This window comes from Liolophura sinensis, chromosome 10 (genome assembly GCF_032854445.1).
Source record: "Liolophura sinensis isolate JHLJ2023 chromosome 10, CUHK_Ljap_v2, whole genome shotgun sequence".
Classification (NCBI taxonomy): Eukaryota; Metazoa; Mollusca; class Polyplacophora; order Chitonida; family Chitonidae; genus Liolophura; species Liolophura sinensis.
Window position 1 is genome coordinate 17,572,382 of NC_088304.1, and position 27,152 is coordinate 17,599,533.

Sequence of the window (27,152 nt, forward strand, 5' to 3'; positions counted from 1 at the left end):
AGTCCCATTTTCTTGTACCATTGGAGAGTCTTCCTAAGGCCAGAATAGTACGATAGCATTTGATCCGATGTGTCAACACCCGACATACCGTCATTGTAATCTTGCACTATATTTGGTTTGATAGACATCTGCTGTCGGCGATTTACTACATTGATCATTTCGACCCTGTGCATGTTACTTATTGTCAACACATCACGCTTATCTTTCCACTTGCATACTACAACGCTTTCAGAACGTTTCCAAGCATGTTCACCTTTTTTCAGCTTTTTACTTGCAACTTCCTTTGGATTCTCCTTACGATCAAAGCGAAGTGTGCCACAAATGTAAGTAGATCGGTTAGTTAGCCTTTTTACAAGTCCCACAGAATTATAATAGTTGTCTGTGAAAACAACATGTCCTTTATCCAGAAATCCGTCCAACAGTTTCATGACAATAGCACCTGACTGTCCCATGTTCATGTCGTCATCGATAGCTGTGCCCGTGTAAACACGAATCCTCAGAACTAGCCCTCGTGATTCACACAACTCATACAGTTTTATACAATACATGTGACGTTTGTTTTTTATATACTGCCTGAAAACCAGCCTCCCTCGCCACAATACCATTGATTCATCAATGCTGAGTTCTTTCCTTGGATAATATATCCTGTCCATAGTATGGTTGAAATGTTCTAATACAGGTCTCAATTTATACAAACGATCTGTGGCATCTGCGTTCGCATTATCTGTAAAATGCCAAAAGCGAAGCAGAAGTTGGAATCTGTTGCGGCTCATGATACTGCCAAACAGAGTGTTTTTGTATAAATTGTTTGTACTCCAGTAATGCTCTATCGTGGGCAGCGAGACGGGGCCCATGTGAAGTAAGAGTGCCAGAAACTTTTTCATTTCCACTGCATTAGTGTCACGCCAGTCATTCAAACGGGAATGCCTGCGTAGTGGGCGCTGTTTATTTATTTCTGCTGCAGCATACCGGTTTGTTTCTGTCACCATCATATCAATTAGTTCTGGAGTTACGAATAATTCAAACAATTCTGCAGGTGACCCATTTGGTACAGGGTTGATTAGCCCCGGTGTCTGGGTAAATGGGAAATCTGGAGGGTCTTGCGCCACCTCGGTCCAGTCATGGTGTGGAACATGAATTGCCCTGGTTCGTCTGGGTTGAGGACTTACAGATCTCGATCGGTTGGGTGTTACACACACTCCACGGCTTCCGCCCCGGGTCCTAACTCCACCACCACGTGTTCTCACGCGCCGACCTCTAGCCCTCGAGCGACCACGTGTTACGTACGTTTTGTTTTCACTGTCGGTACTTTCTGTTTCCGAAGAAACTGTAGGATCCTCTCCACCACTGCTTGAAATACGAAACTCACTGTCTTCTGAGTCAACAACGGATGATTCGTTCCCACCATCATCGGAAGACTCACACATCAATAGATCCGCGACCTGTTCTGCGTTCCACACAGCCATCTTTACCGCTCTCTGAACTTCAGACACCACGTGAAAACTTACAAAACCACAGGAAGTGATGTAATACCTCACAGCAAATGAGCAATGTACGAGTAGCCTTGAACACGTAAGCTAAATCCAAGAAGTATTTGGGCTTACTGTATAAACAATTAGGTAACCTATGTAATAAATAGATCTGAGATGGTTTATTCCTCATGCGATATATATCGTCAGCTGGCGGTGTGGCAAGCGGAGTCATTCGTATTTGCCAAGCGCGAGTTATCTTGTCATAAGGGAATTCCCCTTTCTGTGGTTATTATGAAAACTGTCACTGGTTTCAGTATGTGGAAACTGAATACTAGGATAGTATGTATCATAATCCATGCTTGGCCTATTTGACCCATTATGGTCATATCAGCCAGCAGTCAACGTGTTAACATTGATGGAATAACCCCATTGTGCTACTGTGCGCTCCATGTGTACAAACCCTGAGCTCAATACCTGTAGTCCTTTTTAAGACACCACCCATAACATTTTGTTTAAAGAAAAAGAAAATTTAAATATCATTCAAATATCATTAAAAAGAGTATGCTTTTTCTCAACTTTGCATGCCATTAAAAAATTCTAATATGTACCACAATTTGATAAATTATAAATAAAGTCAGCGCCAACATCCGCTGTGGGCGACTCCATTTTGCCTAAGAACTAAGAATCCTGAACTCTTCTGATTTAGGAAGAGAATTGCTGTCGGAAACCGCCAAAGTGCAGTTCGTACATTTCCGGAAGAACTCTTCTTCCCAGAAGGTAGCAAACAGTAAAGTTCGTTTTCTACTTGACGATCAGGAAACCGGAATGTTGGACATAGGTTCCAAGTCTACACGAACAAGCCAGCAGTTTTAACGACTCTCACTGGCTGAGAGGCAGCACACCCCCAGCATAAATAACAGGATGTTAAAGATGGAGGAAGCGATGGGCTCAGCGATTTATGCCAGCTTTGCCGTTTTCAGGCTTTAAGTGTATGGCGAGAAAAAGCGCAAAATTATGCAGCAGGCACCACCAGATAGAAAAAAATGTGCTCTGTTCAGCCTATAGGGTCATTTTTTAAAAATTTTCTTCTCCTTCAATACTGCTTTCTCTATTATTGGACGTCAGGGCCGTTGCTCAGGGTATGACATAAGCTATGTCTGTACTTCGTGCAGGCGAGCTAAAAATGAAATTGCTTTCGCTCAATATATTATATTAATCTTTCTGCAGAAAGGTTTTGTCACAATGTTGATTTCTTACACAGATAATCCTGTACAGCTCTCTCAAATAGACGTTCCACAACTGCTCTCTGTTCTGCGCTTTCTCCAGACGCCATGCTGATCTCATCCTTCAGCCATGCCAGCCACAGATCTGCCATTAATAATGATGCGGTATTAGAATGATCAAACAAGACTGCAGATGAATCAAAGTAAAAATCAAAGTAAAATTCAAAGTAAAACTTAAAGTTTTACCTGAAATCTGTCACCATGCACTTTCAAGTTCTTTCAAATCTGTTCTGTATTCATTTAAAGTAAGCTTCTGAGAACTTTTACATGTACAACTGTTTAAGATATTACAAAATGCAGAAAAAAAGTAAGTAAAGCAATCAGTAATAAATAGAAACCTTAACCAGAAAAATTTATCGCAACTGGTGAAACAATATCTTGAAACTGAAGCACATTACCGGTTCAAGTAAATGTAGTTCAGAAATCTAAGAAGTATCATCAATATCAGCATGCTGTTCAATAAGATTTTGCTATTCTTTTCTTTTCAGAGTAACTGATAAATCAAAGAATTTTTCAAAGCAGTTTAAAAACATCTCCTTAGTTTGTCCTGTGACATGATGGATTTTACTGATGTCAAAATTTAGAATTATTGACAAGAATTACAAGTAATGTCAGTGCTCATGTTGTTTACCTACCCTCTGAAAGTGGGAATATGGTGCTCATGATATGTACCTACCCTCTGACAGAGGAAATATGGTGCTCATGTTGTTTACCTGCCCTCTGACATTGGGAATATGGTGCTCATGTTGTTTACCTACCCTCTGACAGTGGGAATATTGTGGTCATGATATGTACCTACCCTCTGACAGTGGGAATATTGTGGTCATGATATGTACCTACCCTCTGACAGTGGAAATATGGTGCTCATGTTGTTTACCTACCCTCTGACAGTGGGAATATTGTGGTCATGTTGTTTACCTACCCTCTGACAGTGGGAATATTGTGGTCATGATATGTACCTACCCTCTGACAGTGGGAATATTGTGGTCATGATATGTACCTACCCTCTGACAGTGGAAATATGGTGCTCATGTTGTTTACCTACCCTCTGACAGTGGGAATATTGTGGTCATGTTGTTTACCTACCCTCTGACAGTGGGAATATTGTGGTCATGATATGTACCTACCCTCTGACAGTGGGAATATTGTGGTCATGATATGTACCTACCCTCTGACAGTGGGAATATGGTGCTCATGTTGTTTACCTACCCTCTGACAGTGGGAATATTGTGGTCATGATATGTACCTACCCTCTGACAGTGGGAATATTGTGGTCATGATATGTACCTACCCTCTGACAGTGGAAATATGGTGCTCATGTTGTTTACCTACCCTCTAACAGTGGGAATATGGTACTCATGTTGTTTACCTACCCTCTGACAGTGGGAATATGGTGCTCATGATATGTACCTACCCTCTGACAGTGGGAATATGGTGCTCATGATATGTACCTACCCTCTGACAGTGGAAATATGGTGCTCATGTTGTTTACCTACCCTATGACAGTGGGAATATGGTGCTCATGATATGTACCTACCCTCTGACAGTGGGAATATGGTGCTCATGATATGTACCTACCCTCTGACAGTGGGAATATGGTGCTCATGATATGTACCTACTCCCTGACAGTGGGAATATGGTGCTCATGTTGTTTACCTACTCTCTGACAGTGGGAATGTGGTGCTCATGATATGTACCTACCCTCTGAAAGTGGGAATATGGTGCTCATGGTTTCTCGGGCAGCTCTCAATCTCTCCAGCTCACCAGCTTCACGCAAGGCAGAAATCAGCTCCACATGTCCAGCGTACATGAATGGATTTTCCTTTACCTTTACACAAAATATGATCAAGCAAATCATTCTATGAACTTTATGGTCATTAGAAAATTATGAAGCTTTCGTTATTATTCTAAAGTTCCAAAGCCTCTGCATTTTAAGAGAATTAAGACAATCTCTCCCATAATACGCTGTCTCAAGAGGAGTGATAAACTTTTTTTACCTTCTCCTGATTCCGTTCATATCAGTTTCTCATTGATTTGGTGAGAGACCCCCCCCCCCCCCTGCAAGCCCCTTTAAGACACCACCATTAAGCACAGATGAATACAGATTAAGTACAGATTAAGTACAGATGTTGAACCTGAATTTGTCCTTTATAAACACAGTAGGTTTTTACGTAAGTACAATATATGACCCATCTGCTGGCCCTTTTGGATCAAAGAGGGCTGTAAACTCAGTTAGCCCTGGTTGTCTTTAGCTCTGTCCAATATCTGTTTTACAGTCTCCATGTTATTATTGCAGGTAGAAAAATACCTATCCCTCAACAACAACAACAACGTATGCACCGCAGATGTCACCTATATATTCTAAGAAAACATAAATATGGTACCGACATATTGAAAACCAAATAGCCACTGCATCGATCCCAGCCAACATTTTCTCCACTCATGCCAAACCATTGCTGGTGAAAGTGTGATGTGTTATCAGGATCTATTCACAGATCTGGCTTTTTCAAAAACAACAGATTTCATTGATGTGAAACAGTGGCAGTTTGCATTATCTAAGAGAAAGCCAACTGGGACTGACACCTTAACTGTTTGGCTTTAACCCAGAACCAAATTTATCTTGTTTTGTACTTCCTGGGTGTATGCTGCTGTTGTTGAGAGGTAGTTAGTTTTTGCCCAGGAATAATGACATGGCCCTCTGTGATGTCAGAACTATACAAGGCAAGAGTCATACTGAACAGGACTGGGTGGTTTTGTGAATTTGAGGTTGTGCACGCAACTAAACAATGAGATATGCAGAGTCTGAGAACTACAGTTGTAGAACTTTCAACATGCTCAACAGATAGTGTGACATTGCAAGTCTTCAACCTTTTCGCATGTTTGCGAGGTGTTTATTTAGGCAAGTCCTGAGGGTATTCAGTGCAGATCTATAAAATTATTCATTTTGTGAAGTCCTGAAAATGGCCACTCCAACCAATGTAGTTTTGTCTCCAAAAACAAAGGCTTAATTGAACCAAAAGTTGCTCTCTCAAATGCGAAAAGGTTCAGGAATTAGGGTACATGTAAGTCTATAATGTATGACATGCTGCAGTTATAGCCAGAAACCACAGCATGCCGTTAAGCTTACCGTATCACAATGACTAAACTAGCTGCAACTGCTCCGACTGTTAATGAACTAATGCATACGCCATTGTCGGAAATGCTTCCCGGTTAAAAACTGGAAGTTTGTCCCCACACCTTTCAATCATGCTTTCGTCTACATTGCCACAGTAACTCACAAAGAACAAAATGCCATTACCCGCTCACCTTAACAGGTAACTGGGCACATGACAGTATACTGGTAACAATATCCTGCCGCTTTTGCCCCTGGTGCATACAGCATAGTGAACGGAAGTAAATTTCTGTAAGTGATACTACAGTGGCGATCTCCAATGGGAGATATATACTTCGTTTCTAATCAGCTACAGCAGCGATGTGGGCTAATATGATTACGGAGCAGACTTCTACAGCAAACTTCTTCTTCATGAGCAAAGTTGCAGTGAGGCCCGGTATAAATTGAACGTTGACGGAGCGAAACATTCAGTTTTGAACTTGGAAGCATTTGCCATAATTGTAGGCATGATATTTCAGTAACCGTGGACGCTGTTGCGGCTAGGAATGAAACTGACATAAATGTACCACTAGGCTGGCTGATAATGAATAACTGCAAGGCCGCCGGAATATGTGGACGTCTCTACAGTGTACTTTGTCAGGAGACACACTATCAGCGCTGGAGGTGTGAGGTGACAGAACTGTAGCACTACTCCAAGAACAGTGAAGAAAAGTAAATATAAGGATGCATGGCTGCACTGAAGTGACTTCAAAATAATATCGGAGCGAAGTAGCCAATAATAGAAGTAGCCCAAACTGGATGACTACACTCACAAGGACTCGCACAGTTGTGGATTGTTCCCATTCATCTCTGAAGAAACCATCGGAAAATTTCTGAAAACAGTCGATTTCTCACCTCCTGGCCTGTTCAGATACAGCTTTACAATGGTGTCCCAGGGCACCTGACTGTTTACCTTTGATCGACAGCTCGGGATTTTAACAGTCAGGTGCCCTGAGACGTTTAGTATTGTAAAGGAGTAACTGGACAGGTCGGGGAGGTTTTTAATAGGATGTTTTAGAAATTTTACGATGGTTCCTTGAGATGAATGGGAGCAATCCATGACTATGCGAGCCCCTGTGAGCGTAGTCATCCAAGGCCAGGAGCGAAGGTGGAGCCATGCAGAACTACGATACCACAGGCATGACAGGAGCTCTTAACCACGAAAATCTACCTCAACACTTAGGTCTCACAACACATACTATATAGTATGTGGTTAGAGTCCTAAACAAGAGGGGTTTGCGTAGATAATAGCTCAAAAGTCTGACAAAAACCAGGGCAGAATGGCAAAATCTTAAAAGTTAGCAACAACAACAACATCTCACTTGTGATTCCAACTCTGTTAGTCTCTTGTCAGTTTCGGCATCATCAGCACTGTCATTGGAGTCTGATTCCTCTTCCACATCGTCGTCAGCCTGCAGTGCTTCTTCCTCTTTTTCTGCTTCATCTTCTGTGGGTTTATTCTCGTTTTCCGACATCAACTGAATTTCACCGCCCGCCATGCTTACGTTTGTTTGACGTCACTGTGTTGGCCTGTATGCAACCTCGCCCACAGTTTTAGTGACAGGAACAAAATTCCAAGTGGAAACATGGCAGGAAATAATCCCAAAAACATGTAAACTGTGTTTTTGATCCCAAAAATCTAAGCTCAAACAATTTGTTCTTAATTTTAATCATATCTTCTTTTTAAATTTCATTTTCAGATCTACACATGTACTTCTGCGAAAAGCGTAGTATACTCAGAGCACTCTTCAGGCTGGGAGGTAAGTTTAGTACATGACGTCATTTTCCACCAAGAATTGTCAGATGACGATTACGAGAGAGCATACTTACTAAAATAAGGAAGTTTTCACAGACATTAAATTGATGTACAGGTATTAGTCTCTCTTACTTTTAGTTATTCCAGTCCTTATTATCCATCGAAAGGATGTATTCGTCCAAAAACTCAAACCCGTTTTTAGACGACGACGAAATAACTGCATCGCTTTCATCTGGTAGAAGTCATACAACAAGCCATAGCGGTTATGGCCAGCGAGAGAGTTATGATCCAGTGGTTGACAGACGCGCTCAACTCAGAATGCAGATTGACGACTCGGAAGAGCGGCAGCTGGCAAGCACACAGAGAGCCCTGGCCAGCATCTACGACTCGGAAAGAATGGGCATTGCTACGGCTGAGGTAATGGAGTGTATTTGAGAGGTGTTTAGTGCCTTCTCAACTTGTCAGGTTGGGTCCAAATAGATTTCTAAGTATATTACCTCGATGGAGTTATTATAGCTTGATCGAGGTATCCAGTGGTCCTGAAATAACAGATGATTTCATCAGTCCTAATCATGCGCTACTAATCGCAACCCAACAATAAAAACAACACACACTGATCAAGTCGAAAAGTGATGAGCCACGCCATAAAAAAATGATACCTACCATTGCCTTTAGGAAATATTTACTTACGTATATCTACTAAAACAACCCTAAAAATGATTTTATTCACAGCCTGGTAGTAATATTACAACCTGGTATTAATGTAATACGAGTCGACATTTCAGCAATCTCGCAAGTTCTCACAGATAGATACATGACAGGGTGGGGGCTCTCGTAAAGTAACACTGCGGCTAAGAGATTAAATCTGTTACCAAGTCAAAATGCTATAAGGATTCCTTCGTCGCCATTTGACTTGAAAAATTGTTAACTACGATGTTAAACCCCAAGCACTCACTCACTCACTGAGTCAAAATGTTGTTGAAATCCGTAGAAATCTTCTCTCTTGTCTAAATGACTTTGTTTAGTCATTATGAGCTGGGTGTATGATATAGGCAAAGCCTAAGTGCGCACACAACGCATTACTTAGCCTAATGAATTATAGACATTGTGTGCTAACATTACAATGTGTTCATTATTCTATGGGTTACTCTAATAAACAGTGTATGAGTATTATTATTAGGAGCTTGATCTTTTCTGTGATACCTAGCTCTTTCTTACCTGATAAGATAGCCTCTAGTTTTTCCCAAAGACCCACTGAATATATACCTTTACCCTGATAAGGTATTCTGGAGATATACATACTTGATGTACATCAGAGGTCTACCACTGAGATGTAATGTATCTGATCTGAGGTGGGTTTGAGGTATACTTGAGGTGTATATGAGGTATACTGAAGGTGTGTCTGAGGTACTGTCAGTTATGAAAATTAATACCTCATGTATACAACTCAGTTGTACTCTCGGTGTACCAGAGTTATAGCTAAGGTATATGCTGATAGCCAAGGTGGATGAACGCGGTGTAACTCACATTTAAAGGAGAAGAAAACATAAAAATGATACCAAGATCAGATGAAAGCGTGTCAAAAGTTATTTGCAAATATGATCTTTAATATTTTTTTGGATTTTTTTTTTCAAGAGAAAAGGGTATTTGAAAAAAAATATGACCCAAATTGAGGTTTAATACATTTGTTAGCTGAAAAGAACAAATTCTAGTTCAAAAATATTTATTAAACCTGTGTTACATCTTCATTTCTGACATTATTAAACAAAGACTATAAATACCCCAAAAACGGTGATGCCAAATACCCACCATGCAAAAATTATTTTCACGTGTCTTTTTCTCCTTAAGGAAAAGCTGAAAAAAATGGTGAAGACCACATTTAGAATAACTTTTTGCACTCTTTCATTGGAACTCTGTCATTTTTATGTTTTCTCCGCCTTTAACACACTGTTTTCACTTTTATTTTGATACACCTGGTATTGGCTGTATATATTATAGATCAAGTTGAAAGGTTGTAAGTTCAATGCATTGTTTACAGTAGATCTATCCATAAATCTCATCTGGTTTACAACAACATTGACATAGATTTACATGAGGGTTTCTAGCTGTTGATCAAAATTTAGTGCTACTCTTTTTCTGTGCAATTTAGAGCTTTTCATGTGCCTACACATTACAAATTCTACCCCAGGAAGCATCAGTCAGTACATAAGTGGGTTTGTTGTCCCATAGCCAAGACATGCAAATGTTAGGGGCAGCCATCTGGACTAATCAAGGGGAAAATATATTCATGCTCTCTGATTGGTGAACATTTACAAAAAAAAATGGGAAATCAGTATAGGTTGAGGCAAAGGTTCTTATTTATTTAGTTAACAAACATTTTTTTTTTGCACATGCACAAACATATATAATCTTGTAGTCACCATTTGTTTGAAGTGAAATGTCTAAATCTGATGTCTTATTTTAAGCCCTTCCAAGTGGCTGAGGTGTAGCTGAGGGACATGATCACTTAATTTTTCAAAACTCTTAAAGTGTCTAAGGTGTACGAGGAGTACATCATTCTTTTTTTTTTTTTTAACTTTCAAAATTTCTGAGTAATACCTGAGGTATACATGTGTCATTATCTCATTATCTCATATTCAAAAAGTCTTCTGTTCCCGAGATTTGTCTAGACATATGACTGAGGTATACTTTGGGTACACCTCATCTATACCTCACACTGGGGTGTATATGAGGTGTTCGCCCAAATACACCTCATCTATACCTCAGACTGAGGTGTACACCTCAAGTCTATAAGGGGGCTGGCTGTTGGAGTCCTTTAAAGTGAAATATGGTAATCACGTTAAGGGTTAAAGGGGTTTTTTTTCATGTTACGCCACCCATATTAGGAGTATCCTTGATATATGTGAGTACTCATGATGTTTGAAACAAATTTTCAAATTTATGCTTGACTAGTTATCTGATGTGTGTTTTACGCTGCACTCAAGAATATTTCACGTGTACGACAACCGCCAGCGTTACTATGAAACATAACCAGCAGGTCTACAGAATGGAGCTCTGAGCTGCTTTTAATACACACGTTGAGAATTTTTTCCCTTCATAATCAAAACTGTTTTTTTATTTTTTATTTCCTAATTATGAAAACACCTTTTCCTTCAGCTGAGAGGAGGAAGCAGAAATTAAAGTAAAATAGGGCCTAGTGTAGTCAGTAAAATTCCAAAGTTTCTAGATTACAGCTTTTCCATCTGCTTAACATCATAATGGGTGGAATATTTTTCTGAAATAATTACGAAAACAGGAAAAAAAAAAAAATTATCCATGTACAAATACATCATGAATTTTTCTCCTTTGATGTTAGATAATTTTCTTTTATAATTGAAATCTACTTAGTATTTCAGTTATACTCCATAAGTGCCAACCCAAGACATTAATTTACCTTCTTGTCGATCCTCGATAACCTTTCTGATCTGCAGCATTGGAATTTGAAACCGAGGTGGTAGATCCAGAGTCAGTCCTGGGTTGGGTCACACCTAAGATCTTAGAACAGGAAGTTGTAGCTTCCTTTGCTTGGCATTCAACATTAAGGTGATAGTGCAATGACTTGTTCACCCATATTGATCAGTATAGTGGCTCGAGTGGGGCTGCTTACTTGCCTTTGGTAAGTCGTCTCAGTGAAGTAGCACTAGATAAAAGAGCGGTGAAAATCCGCCCTGCAACAAGGAGGCACATTACATGCACTTAATGGGCTCCTTCGTCATCATATAACGGAAAAATTGTAAAGTTGGAAGTTAGGTCGTAAAAAAGCAGTCACTCGCTCATCACAAACAGGCATTGCGCTAGCTCCGTGTAAAAGTGTCCCTGTAAACATGGATAACAGGCAAACATCATGGTGTAATTTAACAGTGTCCTTGTCTGTGTTTATTGTCACATCCTGACTAAATCATGTGATCCGTAAGAGATATAGAAAAATGTCGGGTTGAAGGATCCATAACATATGTTAACCATAAGTTATTGAGAATGCAGTTAAAATGTTTTTTACATTTCTTGGTCAAGCCTTTATGGTCATGATTTTTTTTTCCATAATATAAATGGATTCATTCTGTGGGAATTCGTCAGACCTGCATGCATACACATAACATGTACTAAGTGAACAAAATCTGGGAATACCATGTCCATAGCTTTAAGAATAGGAGGCCGTGTATATTCTAATGTAATAAGAAAATGAGTTTGTGTGTGACCCTTTTTACTGAAAGCCAGACCGATTCCTAGGGTTTTGGTTTACGGGATTCATGACTTGAGCTGTAAATCTGAGTGGGTGGTACAGGATTAAAGATGTGCTGATGGAGTAGAAATTTAGACTTTGTAGTTTCAAAGTTTTAAAGCAAATCACTACACTGATTTTGTTTTCAGGAACTTGTCAGACAAGGCGAGCAGCTGGACAATATTGAGAAGAAAAACGATGAGATGAGTGACATGATGACTACCTCTCAGAAACATTTAAACAGTATCAAGAGTGTGTTTGGTGGCTTCAAGAACTGGTGGTCAGGTGGTAAGAAATCTCACCCAGAAACCGAGCAGCCCAGACAGAGTAAGCTGAGAGAAACGGTAGAGAGAGAGAGGCAGTCGGGTCCTCACCCAGCCTTGAAGTTAAAAAGTGAGGACGGACGAGGCTTTTACGACAATGACGAAGATTTGGACAGCCGTTTTATGGCAGGGTCGAGAGTCAGCAGCCAAACACAGCGACACAATGGGCCAATGCTACAGAAGGTTACAAACAGTGAAAAGGAAAAGCGATTAGAGAAGAATTTAGGTAAGTTTGATATCTGATACCTGTACCCTGATACATCCATACATACAAGTACAATTGATAGATGATGATGATGACCTACCATGCCTACATGTATGTAGGAAGGCCGATCAAGGAAACTGCATTCCCATTATTACCATTAGAGTCAGATAATGTGTGCATTTCCAGCATGGAAATACAAATTCACCCAGACTCTCTATCAGGCCCTTGGCCAATGGGTTGACCTCAAATGTTTGAATCCAGCCACCCCTGTCTCTACTGCAAGTAGAGGTGTGTCATTTACCTGTTAGTGTACATGTAACTGATGAAAGTTGATGGTTAAGGGTTTATTCCATGAACTCCCCCCATAAGCCTCACAGCACTCGCACTCCACCCATAAGCCTCACTGCACTCACACTCCACCCATAAGCCTCACTGCACTCACACTTCACCCATAAGCCTGACAGGACTCACCCTTCACCCATAAGCCTCACTGCACTCACACTCCACCCATAATCCTCACTGCACTCACACTCCACCCATAGGCCTCACTGCAGTCACACTCCACCAATAAGCCTCACTGCAGTCACACTCCACCCATAAGCCTCGCTGCAGTCACACACCACCCATAAGCCTCACTGCAGACACACTCCACCCATAAGCCTCACTGCAGTCATACAGTGTATATGCAGTGAAGAATTCTTCAATATGGTGTTGAGCACTGATCTATCAGTCAGCTAAAAGTATGGATTGACTCTAAATATAGTACAAAAGGTACAAGTCAGTGCATAAACATAGGAAAGTTAGAAACAGTGCTTGTGAAACATAAAAGTATGTGTCTGTGAGGAGAGATGTGTATAATTAGCAGGAATCTACATGTAGGTGACTAAATACACTGTGAATAAATGCTGTCAAGAATGAAAATATCCTTTTTGGTACATACTTGTGATAGTTACAATGCCCTTTAAGGGATCTGTCCTACAGTGCACACTATTCGGTGTCATTTTTTATGTCTTGTGTGTACATGTATGTTCTTTCTCATTTTGTAGATATGATGTCTGATGGAATGTCAAAATTAAGGATGTTGGCAATGAACCTCGGGGATGAGATAGACACACAAAATGACCAGTTAGACAGGATCAATACCAAAGTGGACAAAAATGAGACACTTTTGGACAACCAGAATGCACAAATGAGGAAAATTCTTTACAAGTGATACTTCACTGCTGTGCATCTCATTGGACTAGTGTGATTACGCCATCTTAGCTTCTGGCCTGTAACAATTTAGCGCAAAGATCATAGTGTGAGGTTTGCTACGTGCAGAACAAGCCTATATGGAAAAACATCCAAAACATCCAGAAAAACTAGGGTCGGTCAGTCCAGACATCATTTTTATGCACCCCTCTACAAGGTTGGAGGGGGAGGTATACTGGAATCACGCTGTCTGTCCATTTCGTTGATGTATCTCTGCCTAAACTACTGCACCGATTTTGATGACAGTTACCATACCATTTGTCTCTTATCTGAACTTCTTACTGCCACATTTCTCCATTCAGACTGGTTGTACCAGCAGTGCAATCAACCAAGACCATTAATGGTCCATGAAGCAATTTGTGCGTAGCCAAACTAAGCAACCTGACATCCTGTCAATTCTTTTAAGAATTTCTTTCTTTTGTTTGTTGAAATGTTGGGGGATGGAGGTAGGGATATTTCTGAAATCTGGATTCTAGTTTATTCTGGCTAATGAAAGACAGCGATTAACATGGAGAGAAAAAACTTTTCATTTTTAAAAATTTTATCAAAAGACCAATAAATTTAGAGTATGAAAACCCCCTCCCCCCATCCTCTTTTTTTTTTTTTTTTTTTTTTTTAAGGGTCTGTTGGATTAACCCCAAAATACATACTTTTGATGATTAGATGGTTAGATGACAAATTTGCAGCAGATCGTATATATGTGTTGGGATTATTATACACTCTATCTGTTACCCATTGTATCATGTACAGTTTGTACTTGGGTATTAACATGATAAGATGTCGTCCATCTTTTCATTACATATATGTGCATGCATATGCATATAATATAGAGTTTAATGAACTGTCAAGCAAGCTGTCCAAAGGAAGGAAAAAAAGGAATAGTTGTGCATGTAGATGGTTAATGTGCATGTGTAAATACATGTAGATGCTTAATGTGCATGTGTAAATACATGTAGATGCTTAATGTGCATGTGTAAATACATGTAGATGCTTAATGTGCATGTGTAAATACATGTAGATGCTTAATGTATAGATGTATATATTTTATCAATGATTTCACACAGAATGGTAACACATTCAAGCTAGTGTACATGCAAGAATAATGCAGTCTTTTGGCAGTAAAATAATTGCTGTGTTGCATACAAATGTAGGAATGTAAATGTAGGAATGTATTGTTGGGGTGGCTTAACTTGAACGCTTTTTACACTTTACTCGGTAATTCCCACAGATTGTCAGAATGTACAATATCGCAAGGCTCAGCATAAATGGATTTGAAATAAGAAAACAAACAACAACAGGATACTATGCTGTTTATTTTGACAGCCTTTGAACAGCAGCTTTTAGAGGTATAAGATGACCAGTCCACTTGGCACACCATCAAGTATGACTGTATCAAAATCAGAATATATGCTGGTACATCTTGATTCAAAATTGTCAGCCATTGTGTATTTTGAAAATAAGATCTTCAGCCATGCCATTCTGTGCCCATGGGTTTTAGTTTTATAATGTTTGATGTCACATCATTCTGACTGACCATTTCTACCATTGATTTTGAAAACTTTAGTTGTGGTGCACCGGTAACTACATGTATGTTCCGTTCAGGACTAGATTTTCCTGTCAAACCCGGATCAAATTTACTGCAGGTTATAAATCAATACAGGTAGATTCTGTGCTGTATCTGCCTCTCTGCCTCATTGTCATGTGACTGAAAAAGCATGAAAAATACATACGTGTACATATACATACTTTACAGTGGGTAGTGCATGTACTTCATCAGCGACACTTCTGGTGATTCATTCTAAAAAAAAAAAAACTGTACAAGATTAAAATCACCATGTCACATGCCTGTATTCTTAAATACTTTCTTTATTCTCCGGCCGTACGTGGGAAGGTCTGCCAGCAACCTTCGGATGGTCGTGGGTTTCCCGCGGGCTCTGCCTGGTTTCCGCCCACTATGATGCTGGCCGCCGTCGTATAAGTGAAATATTCTTGAGTACGGCATAAAACACCAATCAAATAAATAAATTAAATTTTTTCTTATCTATTCCAATAAATCCCAACATGCTGAAGGTATTAGACTTTACAGCCATTTTCAGTACATGTATGCATGGGCGTTAGGGTAGAGAAATGCTAAATATGCACTATGAATTAATGTCCTCAGTGAGAGAAACGCAGATTGAATTGGTTGTGATTTTAAACTATTCAGTATTTTACATGTGATATGCATGTAGTCGAAACATTGTATCAGATCCATAATATCCAAATGTTAGGTTTTCCTGGGGGACATGTTGCAACCGTATGGCAGAGATGTTTGTCTTTGAATCATCTGACAGACACTTTGTGTTGGTTCATTCCATCTTTGTAGACATGGTACAGATGGTTTTTTTTGGTTTTTTTCACACACTCTTGTCTCCACTATTCATGGGGCCTTGCTTCGACAATTAGAAGTTGACATTGTCCATATAGGGCTCAATAGATGCTTTCAAATGCATTTAATTGCTGTCATGCTACCAAAAAGTTGTACTCACTGATCTGATTTTGCAGATGCAGATCTGCGCTTCACTTGTGGAAAAGTTAATCAGTGTGCACTCTGGTTTCCTCTACACAAAATGATCGCTGTTGCATATTGCATGCTTTTGGAATACAGCATAAAACACTAATCCATCAAAGACATCAACATTTCATGATATTATTTACGCACTGGTATTCCGTGTGTATAACTGTATTTATGCCCAGAGTCCATTTTGTGTTTTATAAATATCAAGAAATATATTTAATAGCATGTGTATTAAAACTGTTAAGTGTTATGGTTTTCACATTTCTTACCTTTATTTAGCTTACCTTGTAAGCAATATTTTCACATGTATAATTGTTATGTCTTATTACATACGGTGTTGAATAGTAAAGAGCTTAGTACACGTGTCTGTGCATCAGAGCTTTTGTTTTCTATAACCAGCAAATACTTAGTTTTATCATGCTCCACGAAACAATGGATCATAGACTGAATTTGTAGCCGTAGTGTAGCAACACGAAAACATTGCCATGGTATGTAATCAGTCAGTAAACTTAGTGTGCAATTGATGTGTAAAATGGACAGTATAAGCAAGTCCTTGCAGTTTGTACCTGTATGTAAATGCATGTACACATTTTCATGTGAATTTGCTTCTTTTATTTAAAACAAAAAATTTTCTCCGATGTATTGTACATGCATGTATCATGTACATGTGTATATATGTTATATTTGTACATTATAACATAGCTGTATGTATGTGTGTATGTATGTGTGTGTGTGGTTGTATGTGTGTGTATGTGTGTGCGTGCGTGCGTGCGTGCGTATGTGTGTGTGTGTGTGTGTGTATGTATGTATGTATGTATGTAATGTATGTATGTATGTGTGTATGTGTGTGTGTATGTATGTATGTGTGTATGTGTGTATGTATGTATGTATGTATGTATGTATGGTTGCTGCCTGGTCAGGCTGTCAGAGACCACAAACCCTGGCTGGAACAACAAGATCATTCAAACTGAGCGAGCTCACTGAACTCTGTCTTTACCTCAGGAACTCTGTCAATTACCATTTATGGCTTGATGTTTTTAACTCAAACAAATTGCCCACTGTCATGTTAGTGCAGTGTAAAGTACAGTACATATACCTGTAGATTACAAGTAAATAGATTTGTGTATTCATGAAACACATGTAGCATGGGAATGATTGTTTATGTGAGGTATAATGCTAAGGTGACATTCAGCAGGATCAAATTCATGGGTAATTTATGATTGTTGATTTTTTGTTCTTTTCAATGTGCAACACCTAGCTTGTGCTTCAGTATTCATATTTGGAGGGGAGAAGATTTAAATTAATATATAAACTACAGAACTGGTATTAAAGAAATCCTATTCATACTCTATTTAATCATGTTGTTGTTGTTTGGTCTTTGTACCTGCTGACCTGATATCGTCATGTTGCTGGCACAGTACATGCCTGCTCGTTACATGAATGTTCATATATCTGGAATTCACAGTCTTTGTGAATGTCAAACCAGACAACCATGTATATGTACTGCTTTGTCGTCATATTGCTTGCACTGTACTTGCCCACTCGTTACAGTGAACGTTCATATATCTGGAGTTCACGGTCTTTGTGAATGTCAAACCTGACAAACATGTGTATGCACTGCCTAGATATTTACTAAATGGAAATCTGAGATATTTAATACACTGTTATCTGGGAATCTGCTGAACGGCAGCTCAGCATCTGAAAATTAATAACAGTTCATTTTGCCATGGAAACACTGGCATTTGCTTGAATTAGGGGAAATAACTAAATTTATCAACTGGGGAAAAGGCCTTGGCCAAGTTGTTATTAAAAGTGCTTGTCTCAATACATAGGACACACGAGGTACAAGTTTACATGTCTATGTGTGGACAGTAAATATATAGATTCTGCGGCCTTCACTATAGCTGTTTTTTAAGTGCGCAGTTTATAGTTTTCTGAAGACCATTAATTTTGTCTTCCTTCAGCTGTGTTTTATGATGTGCATATCTGTCCATCATACATGGGAAGGTTCATCAGGTACACATGTACCTTTAGACCAGCCTACCAGGTACCCTGATGGTGGTGTTGTGTCAGGGTAAAACAGTCACGTACAATGTACATGTACCTTCAGACAAGCCTACCAGGAACCCTGATGGTGGTGTTGTGGCAGGGTAAGACAGTCAGGTACAATGTACATGTACCTTTAGACAAGCCTGCCAAGAACCCTGATGGTGTTGTTGTGTCAGGGTAAGACAGTCAGGTACAATGTACATGTACCTTTAGACCAGCCTACCAGAAACCCTGATGGTGGTGTTGTGTCAGGGTAAGACAGTCAGGTACAATGTACATGTACCTTCAGACAAGCCTGCCAGGAACCCTGAAGGTGGTGTTGTGTCAGGGTAAGACACAGTCAGTTACAATGTACATGTACCTTTAGACCAGCCTGCCGGGACCCTGATGGTGCTGTTGTGTCAGGGTGAGACACAGTCAGTTACAATGTACATGTACCTTTAGACCAGCCTACCAGGGACCCTGATGGTGCTGTTGTAGAATATACATGTACCTTCAGACCATCTGACAAGTCCTTGCTGACATGTCAGGGTAAGACACCATCAGGTAGAATGTACATGTGCCTTCAGGCCATGCGACAAGGGACCCTGTCCTTGCTGACATGTCAGGGTAAGACACCATCAGGTGGAACGCACATGTACCTTCAGGCCATCCGACAAGGGGCCCTGTCCTTGCTGACATGTCAGGCTAAGACACCATCAGGTAGAATGTACATGTACCTTCAGGCCATCCAACAAGGGGCCCTGTCCTTGCTGACATGTCAGGGTAAGACACCATCAGGTAGAATGTACATGTACCTTCAGGCCATCCGACAAGGGGCCCTGTCCTTGCTGACATGTCAGGGTAAGACACCATCAGGTAGAATGTACATGTACCTTCAGGCCATCCGACAAGAGGCCCTGTCCTTGCTGACATGTCAGGGTAAGACACCATCAGGTAGAATGTACGTGTACCTTCAGACCACCCAACAAGAGACCCAGTCCTTGCTGACATGTCAGGGTAAGACACCATCAAGTGGAACGCACATGTACCTTCAGGCCATCCAACAAGAGACCCAGTCCTTGCTGACATGTCAGGGTAAGACACCATCAGGTGGAACGCACATGTACTTTCAGGCCATCCAACAAGGGACCTGTCCTTGCTGACATGTCAGGGTAAGACACCATCAGGTAGAACGCACATGTACCTTCAGACCATCCGACAAGGGGCCCTGTCCTTGCTGACATGTCAGGGTAAGACACCATCAGGTAGAACGCACATGTACCTTCAGACCATCCGACAAGGGACCCTGTCCTTGCTGACATGTCAGGGTAAGACACCATCAGGTAGAACGCACATGTACCTTCAGACCATACGACAAGGGACCCTGTCCTTGCTGACATGTCAGGGTAAGACACCATCAGGTAGAATGTACATGTACCTTCAGACCATCCGACAAGGGACCCTGTCCTTGCTGACATGTCAGGGTAAGACACCATCAGGTAGAACGCACATATACCTTCAGACCATCCAACAAGGGACCCTGTCCTTGCTGACATGTCAGGGTAAGACACCATCAGGTAGAACGCACATGTACCTTCAGACCATCCAACAAGGGACCCTGTCCTTGCTGACATGTCAGGGTAAGACACCATCAGGTAGAACGCACATATACCTTCAGACCATCCAACAAGGGACCCTGTCCTTGCTGACATGTCAGGGTAAGACACCATCAGGTAGAACGCACATGTACCTTCAGACCATCCAACAAGGGACCCTGTCCTTGCTGACATGTCAGGGTAAGACACCATCAGGTAGAACGCACATATACCTTCAGACCATCCAACAAGGGACCCTGTCCTTGCTGACATGTCAGGGTAAGACACCATCAGGTAGAACGCACATGTACCTTCAGACCATCCAACAAGGGACCCTTTCCTTGCTGACATGTCAGGGTAAGACACCATCAGGTAGAACGCACATGGTACCTTCAGACCATCCAACAAGGGACCCTTTCCTTGCTGACATGTCAGGGTAAGACACCATCAGGTAGAACGCACATGTACCTTCAGACCATACAAGGGACCCTGTCCTTGCTGACATATCAGGGTAAGACACCATCAGGTAGAACGCACATGTACCTTCAGACCATACGACAAGGGACCCTGTCCTTGCTGACATGTCAGGGTAAGACACCATCAGGTAGAATGTACATGTGCCTTCAGACCATCTGACAAGGGACCCTGTCCTTGCTGACACCATCCTAAAAACATATTTCTCAGAATCCTGTAAAATATGCATCAAACTCCTTTTACCTGTCTCAACTGACCCACTAGCTACACTGTATTCATAATGTCCCATTTCCACAGGTAGCATATTACTGTCAGGTGGGTTCAGCTGGGAAGAGTCAACTTGATGAACACGAGTGTGTGAAACTTCAACAAAATGTCACTTGACATGGGGGTAATCATGTACCAATCAGCAAAACATTTCTGCATATAATTAACAAAGAGTTTTTTATTGTTAACATTTTATAAGCAAGAACCCTACACATACAAGTATGTATAGATGTATGTACATAGGCAAACTAAGACAAAAACAGAAAATCAAAAATCAAACCAAAAAAACATTGGTCCTCAAACCATAACTCAAATATTTGTAATTGGCTGCTACACTTTACCATGTTCAAAGGCTAAAAACACAATTAAATTAATGTTAAACTTCAGGCTATTTTAGGGGTGGGGGTTCGGGGTGGTACATGTATAATGATGTGTACGACTTCATAACAAAGCAATGTAGATAGTATTCAGCAATTACTTTATGTGAGATTCCATGTTAAATCTAATAACACCTAGCTGTCATCACTTGTCATGTACGCAAACTTTGTACACAATAGTAATGGTAAAGGTAATCTAATTACTTCTCCTGAAAACGTCCTCACAAATTAAGATCTTGTGCAGATTGCAAATTCCTTCGCATGTTGGCTTTGGCAGTCGCATTCAAAATGTGGTTCCATAGAACAAATACATATACACTGTGAGCCTACATACACATCTTAAATTTTTAGTATGAGTGCAATACTACATGTGCTTGCATCACAGACATGTACCCATTCGTGCTCGCACTGCATTCATGCACCCACTTGGGCCCACATTGCAAACACGCACTTAAGTGGGCTCACACTGCAAACACGCACTTAAGTGGGCTCACACTGCAAACAAGCACCTATATGTGCTTGCACTGCATTCATGCACTCACGTGTGCTTGCACTGCATTCATCCACCCACTTGGGCTTGCAATGCATGTGGGCTCACACTGCAGATATGCACCTAAGTGGGCTCGCACTGCAAACATGCACCTACGTGGGCTCGCACTGCATTCATGCATTTATGTGCGCTTGCAATGCATTCATGCACCCACGTGTGCTTGTACTGCTAACATGCACCCACTTGGGCTTGCACTGCATGTGGGCTCACACTTCAGACATGCACCTATGTGGAATCCCAATGCAAACACGCACCTATGTAGGCTCGCACTGCATTCGTGCACTTACGTGTGCTTGCAATGCATTCATGCACCTACGTGTGCTCGAACTGCATTCATGCACCTACGTGTGCTCATACTGCATACAATGTACATTTATACAATTGTATAAATATTTTAACATACATACTGTACACGTGTGAATCCCACCAATATAACCTATATCTGTATACACTGTATGCATATGGTCTACAAATCACAGTGATAAAGAGTTTCACACACATCTTATACAACTGCACAGGAAGAGAATCTAGAATATATATTACAATGAATGTGAACAAGAGAACATACATGTACCATGGGGTGCTGTTGATTAGCTGAAGTGTGAAAAAAACACACACAGATGAAAATTGCACTTACATAGCGTTCATGTATTGCTACATGTACCCCAAAATTTTTTAAAATGGAGCTATTTTTGCCGCTGAGATAAGAGTAGAACTACGTGCCTACAGGTAAAAATATACATATATGCGGCCATGTTCTCGTACCTCATATTTTCACTGTTTTCTTGTTTCGACGCCACGGACCGCCCTCCCTCCCCACACCCACGTTCCTTGTACATATATTACTGACTTAATGCATTGAAATGTTTTCTTTTCATTGCTATGTCTGCTGCAGACACCAAAACATAGTGCTACAGACCGTTCAGTAAACATTAGTGCATGTGAAAGAGGATGACAAAATTTATTCAGCAGTGTCACAGACTGTTCAGTAAACATTAGTGCATGTGAAAGAGGAGGACAGAATTTATTCAGCAGTGTTACAGACTGTTCAGTAAACATTAGTGCATGTGAAAGAGGACAGAATTTATTCAGCAGTGTTATTGACTGTTCAGTAAACATTAGTGCATGTGAAAGAGGACAGAATTTATTCAGCAGTGTCACAGACTGTTCAGTAAACATTAGTGCATGTGAAAGAGGACAGAATTTATTCAGCAGTGTCACAGACTGTTCAGTAAACATTAGTGCATGTGAAAGAGGACAGAATTTATTCAGCAGTGTTACAGACTGTTCAGTAAACATTAGTGCATGTGAAAGAGGACAGAATTTATTCAGCAGTGTTACAGACTGTTCAGTAAACATTAGTGCATGTGAAAGAGGACAGAATTTATTCAGCAGTGTCACAGACTGTTCAGTAAACATTAGTGCATGTGAAAGAGGAGGACAGAATTTATTCAGCAGTGTCACAGACTGTTCAGTAAACATTAGTGCATGTGAAAGAGGATGACAGAATTTATTCAGCAGTGTCACAGACTGTTCAGTAAACATTAGTGCATGTGAAAGAGGACAGAATTTATTCAGCAGTGTTATTGACTGTTCAGTAAACATTAGTGCATGTGAAAGAGGACAGAATTTATTCAGCAGTGTCACAGACTGTTCAGTAAACATTACTGCATGTGAAAGAGGACAGAATTTATTCAGCAGTGTTATTGACTGTTCAGTAAACATTAGTGCATGTGAAAGAGGATGACAGAATTTATTCAGCAGTATTACAGACTGTTCAGTAAACATTAGCGCATGTGAAAGAGGACAGAATTTATTCAGCATCTTTAACACCACAAGTACATGAAAAATACTAGAAACATGTTATTTCACACGTTAAATTTTTCAAAAAATATAGATGTGCTTGTCATGTGAATTCAGTTCAAATTGGAATGCAAATTAAGAAGGAAAATTAATAATTATTACATTAACATACCAAAATAAGAAATCTGGACGACATTAGACGTGAACTTTTGTTTGTCAGCTTAAATACTTCAAATAATAGTGTGTAATAGGCAACAACTGTACAAATTTGTATCAATTCGTTTGTTACCTAATAAAATATAAGATCTTTTCGAAATATGCACCTGACAATATAACCATATACCTAACATCATAAACATAGATACAGCATTTACAGGTTTTACAGCACAAGTATGCATGCACAAATAGCCAGTCAATATATGATCAAATATTAACACATAGCACTAAGTAGTCCCGAAAGCGCATCAGTTCCAACAACAACAACAACAACAACAATAATAATAATACAAGAAGTAGACATAAAAACAAAAAAATATATTTAGGGACAACTAGTATATATGGCAACAGATGAATAACATGTAAAATGCAAAGCAACAAATACATGTATATAAACGCAAGTCTTTACAGCGGACATCAATGTAAGTGATGGTTTAGTCTCCATGCTGTATGTACAAGTAACAATGTCCTCTTCCAAGTATTAAAAACTTTGAAATGCAGATGAAGCCATGCTTTTCCTGAACTAATCTTGTTAATGAGTCAGATTTCCAAACACAAAACCTGGAATAATGGAATAAATTACAACCCAGCACTGTCACTGTACTTGTGATGAGTATGCTCACATTTCACGTCTTCTCTCACACACAGTACAGTGAGATGTGTCAGAGTTTGCATGGCTATGGGTGCACAGCTTACTACACGTACTTTCTGTCAGGCTGCGTCTGTATCAAGTCTGTACATGTACATTTATATCATACACAAGATTACTGAATATTTGTTCTTTGTTCATGTTATAGCATGTATAACATTCATAACTCATATTGCAACACACTATCCAGTGTTATAACAGCTGTAGCCCATCGCTCTTGCATAGTTTGAAGTCTTATTACAGCTGAAGCCCATGGCTCTTGAACTTACCAGTGCTATTACAGTTGAAGTCTATGGCTTTAGACTACTATAACATTCATAACCCATACTGCAACACACTATCCAGTGTTATAACAGCTGTAGCCCATCGCTCTTGCATAGTTTGAAGTCTTATTACAGCTGAAGTCTATGTCTCTTGCATACTTACCAGTGCTATTACAGTTGCAGTCTATGGCTTTAGCCTACTGTTCAGCATGTCCAGTACCAATACTGTACAACTGAAGTTCATCTCCCTTGGTTGCATTTGTGCCGTGTAATACAACAAGAAGTCTCTCATTTTATATCTTCATGCTCTTTCCACAAACAACATAGTTCATTCCGATGTTTGTCTGATAACTGTCATGACCGTTGTATATCCAACAAAAAGTCGCATAGGCCACTGGCACGAAATTAGAACAAACATTTGTCTGATCTCATAATTATCTAGTCACTATGGCAACGTAGCAAGTCACAGGTATTCAGTCAATGATTTTATATATACACATAATTCACACATAAAATGCACCATTTCTAATCATAAGAGAGCTCTGGAGATAAGGAATGCATGACAATAAACAAGTCTATATGAAGGCAAGAATCCTCAAAAGTTTCTCCTGGGGGCAAAAAGTTTCTCCCTGAAGCAAGAAGTTTCTCCCTGAAGCAAAAAGCTCCAGGAGAAATAGAAGATCAAGATGATCGCACAAAATACTAAAACAACTGTCACCATGGTAACACAGTAACAATCACCATAGACACCAAAAAAAATATGTGGCAAAATGGCGCATGTGTATACAGGTATAACTGTATGTCAAAATGGTTGGGAATGTCTATATCAGCTTTGAAGCTTTTGTTGCCGGTTTGTTGAGGTCTTTTCCTGCCACGCGAAGAGTGATGAAATAGTGTAAAACAGCCGTCTGTGAGAGAGCTTCCTGCGCCCCCAGGAACAACATGTCTGGTGTGGGTGTTCCAGGATCCTTTGCTGCTGGTCGCAACAAAGTTGGTCCGAATATAGTAGCCAAGTTGTGGAGGTTCATGCGGTTTTCATTCTGATGGTGGCTTACCCTGCAACAGAGTAACAAGATATAAATGTGGTTCATGAAGACATGCAACATTTTCTGGACAAAAATGAACAAATGCAAATTTGCAGTAGCTGCTACATCCTGCAAAAAGTCAATACCATCTTGCATTCAGGTGCCTCTCTGACCCATGTTATAAGACATGGTGTCAAAAATTTAACTGAACGACTGTTAGAAAAGCTTCTCAAAACTGGTTTCACAACTTTAGATCCTTCATCACTTCATGTAGATATCAGGGGAATAACTGACATGAATGTGACGGCTTCTGAACAGCACAACAATCACGTAACATATTAACATGCACAGCACTGCATAAATCCTTGCTCTCTCATTGGTCCAGCAGTGACTTACCTGATCAAGTGATCAATGAGGTAGAGGACCGTTCTCAGGCTAGGATCTGGTAATGAGTGTAACAATGACAACATACACTTCTCTTTAGCCTCCGCATCAGCCAGAGCTTGAAAGAAAATAACAAAACCATTGACAATATTCATGTGAAATACTTAACACTCACATACGTATGGCTTAAAGCTTTCTCTGTTCAAACTGCTGTAACTCCAAAATTTGCTGACAAAAGACTTGGGATACACAACTGTGTTCAAATGCTTGTAGATGTACATTTCACCTGATGCAGAAATACTACATGTCGGACACAGCACACACACTGTACCGTTGTAAAGTAGCTTTAAATGAAAGTCGGGTATTCACAACTATTAAGTGACACACACTTACCCAAGCTGTCAATGAAGTTACAATAGAGGGCTTCTGTGAAGAGAGGCTCTGGTAGCTCCCTGAAGTACAATTTGAGAACCCCAGACACCGCATGAATGTCAAACTCACTGAGGAGATGCATTGCTCCACGACTGTCTGTAAATGGAAAAAATCATACAATATGTTGAAATGTGGCAAATGTTCAAAAGAAGCAGAATAGCATCGTGGGTTTTAATTTCACTCATTAATAATGGAGAATCTGCCGCCAACCTTCAAATGGTTGTGGATATCTCCCCTGCACCAAAATGCTGGCCACTGTCAAATAAGTGAAATATTCTTGTGTACAGCGTAAAAAACCAATCAAACAAATAAGTAAATAAACAAATCACTATGATGGAGAGTCACAGTACATATACATATAATGGGCAGTTTAAGGTACACTATACCCTGATCCACTGGTTTATACAAATCATAGCTGATCATAATACTTACTCTTGTCAAAAGCCTTTTTCAATCTCTGGACATCTGAGGTAACACCCGACACTCTGTAAATTCCGGTTTCATCCATACCTAAATAAAACACATAAAAACAGGGTTTTATTTCAGTACAATAGCATGCATAACTTGCCAATCAGACATGAAAAACTAAGGTACAAATTATTAGCTCATAATTTTCAGTTTTATGCATATACATGTATAACAACTATTTATTTATTTATTTGATTGGTGTTTTACGCCGTACTAAAGAATATTTCACTTATACGACCGCGGCCAGCATTAAGTTGGGTGGAAACCGGGTAGAGCCTGGAGGAAACCCACAACCATGCGCAGGTTGCTGGAAGACCTTCACACGTATGGCAGGAGAGGAACCCAGTATGAGCTGGACTTGA

The 27,152-nt window shown here is 40.1% G+C and overlaps 3 protein-coding genes across 5 annotated transcripts in view; 1 reads left to right on the top strand and 2 right to left on the bottom strand.

Moving 5' to 3' along the window:
- LOC135476938 (squamous cell carcinoma antigen recognized by T-cells 3-like) overlaps nucleotides 1-7,635 on the bottom strand; it is a 46,913-nt gene extending 39,278 nt beyond the window's left edge. Inside the window, exons 1-3 of the mRNA XM_064757085.1 lie at nucleotides 7,229-7,635; nucleotides 4,457-4,583; nucleotides 2,730-2,840 (exon numbers count right to left, since the gene is read on the bottom strand). Coding sequence (XP_064613155.1) covers nucleotides 2,730-2,840; nucleotides 4,457-4,583; nucleotides 7,229-7,405 — 415 coding nt within the window. The 5' untranslated portion in view covers nucleotides 7,406-7,635. The remainder of the gene's footprint in view (nucleotides 1-2,729; nucleotides 2,841-4,456; nucleotides 4,584-7,228) is intronic.
- A 53-nt stretch (nucleotides 7,636-7,688) lies between these two features.
- Nucleotides 7,689-14,273, top strand: LOC135476296 (synaptosomal-associated protein 29-like). Its single transcript, XM_064756282.1, has 3 exons — nucleotides 7,689-8,079; nucleotides 12,070-12,469; nucleotides 13,495-14,273. Exons 1-3 carry the CDS (start codon nucleotides 7,831-7,833, stop codon nucleotides 13,659-13,661), a joined length of 816 nt encoding a protein of 271 aa, XP_064612352.1. The 5' UTR covers nucleotides 7,689-7,830; the 3' UTR covers nucleotides 13,662-14,273.
- A 9,590-nt stretch (nucleotides 14,274-23,863) lies between these two features.
- Nucleotides 23,864-27,152, bottom strand: part of LOC135476117 (active breakpoint cluster region-related protein-like) — a 57,657-nt gene continuing 54,368 nt past the window's right edge. For all 3 annotated transcript variants that reach the window (XM_064756021.1, XM_064756020.1, XM_064756022.1), the window contains 4 exons: nucleotides 26,755-26,832; nucleotides 26,284-26,418; nucleotides 25,903-26,008; nucleotides 23,864-25,537 (listed from right to left, as the gene is read on the bottom strand). In XM_064756021.1, the coding sequence (XP_064612091.1) occupies nucleotides 25,303-25,537; nucleotides 25,903-26,008; nucleotides 26,284-26,418; nucleotides 26,755-26,832 (554 nt within the window). In that variant the 3' untranslated portion in view covers nucleotides 23,864-25,302. The remainder of the gene's footprint in view (nucleotides 25,538-25,902; nucleotides 26,009-26,283; nucleotides 26,419-26,754; nucleotides 26,833-27,152) is intronic.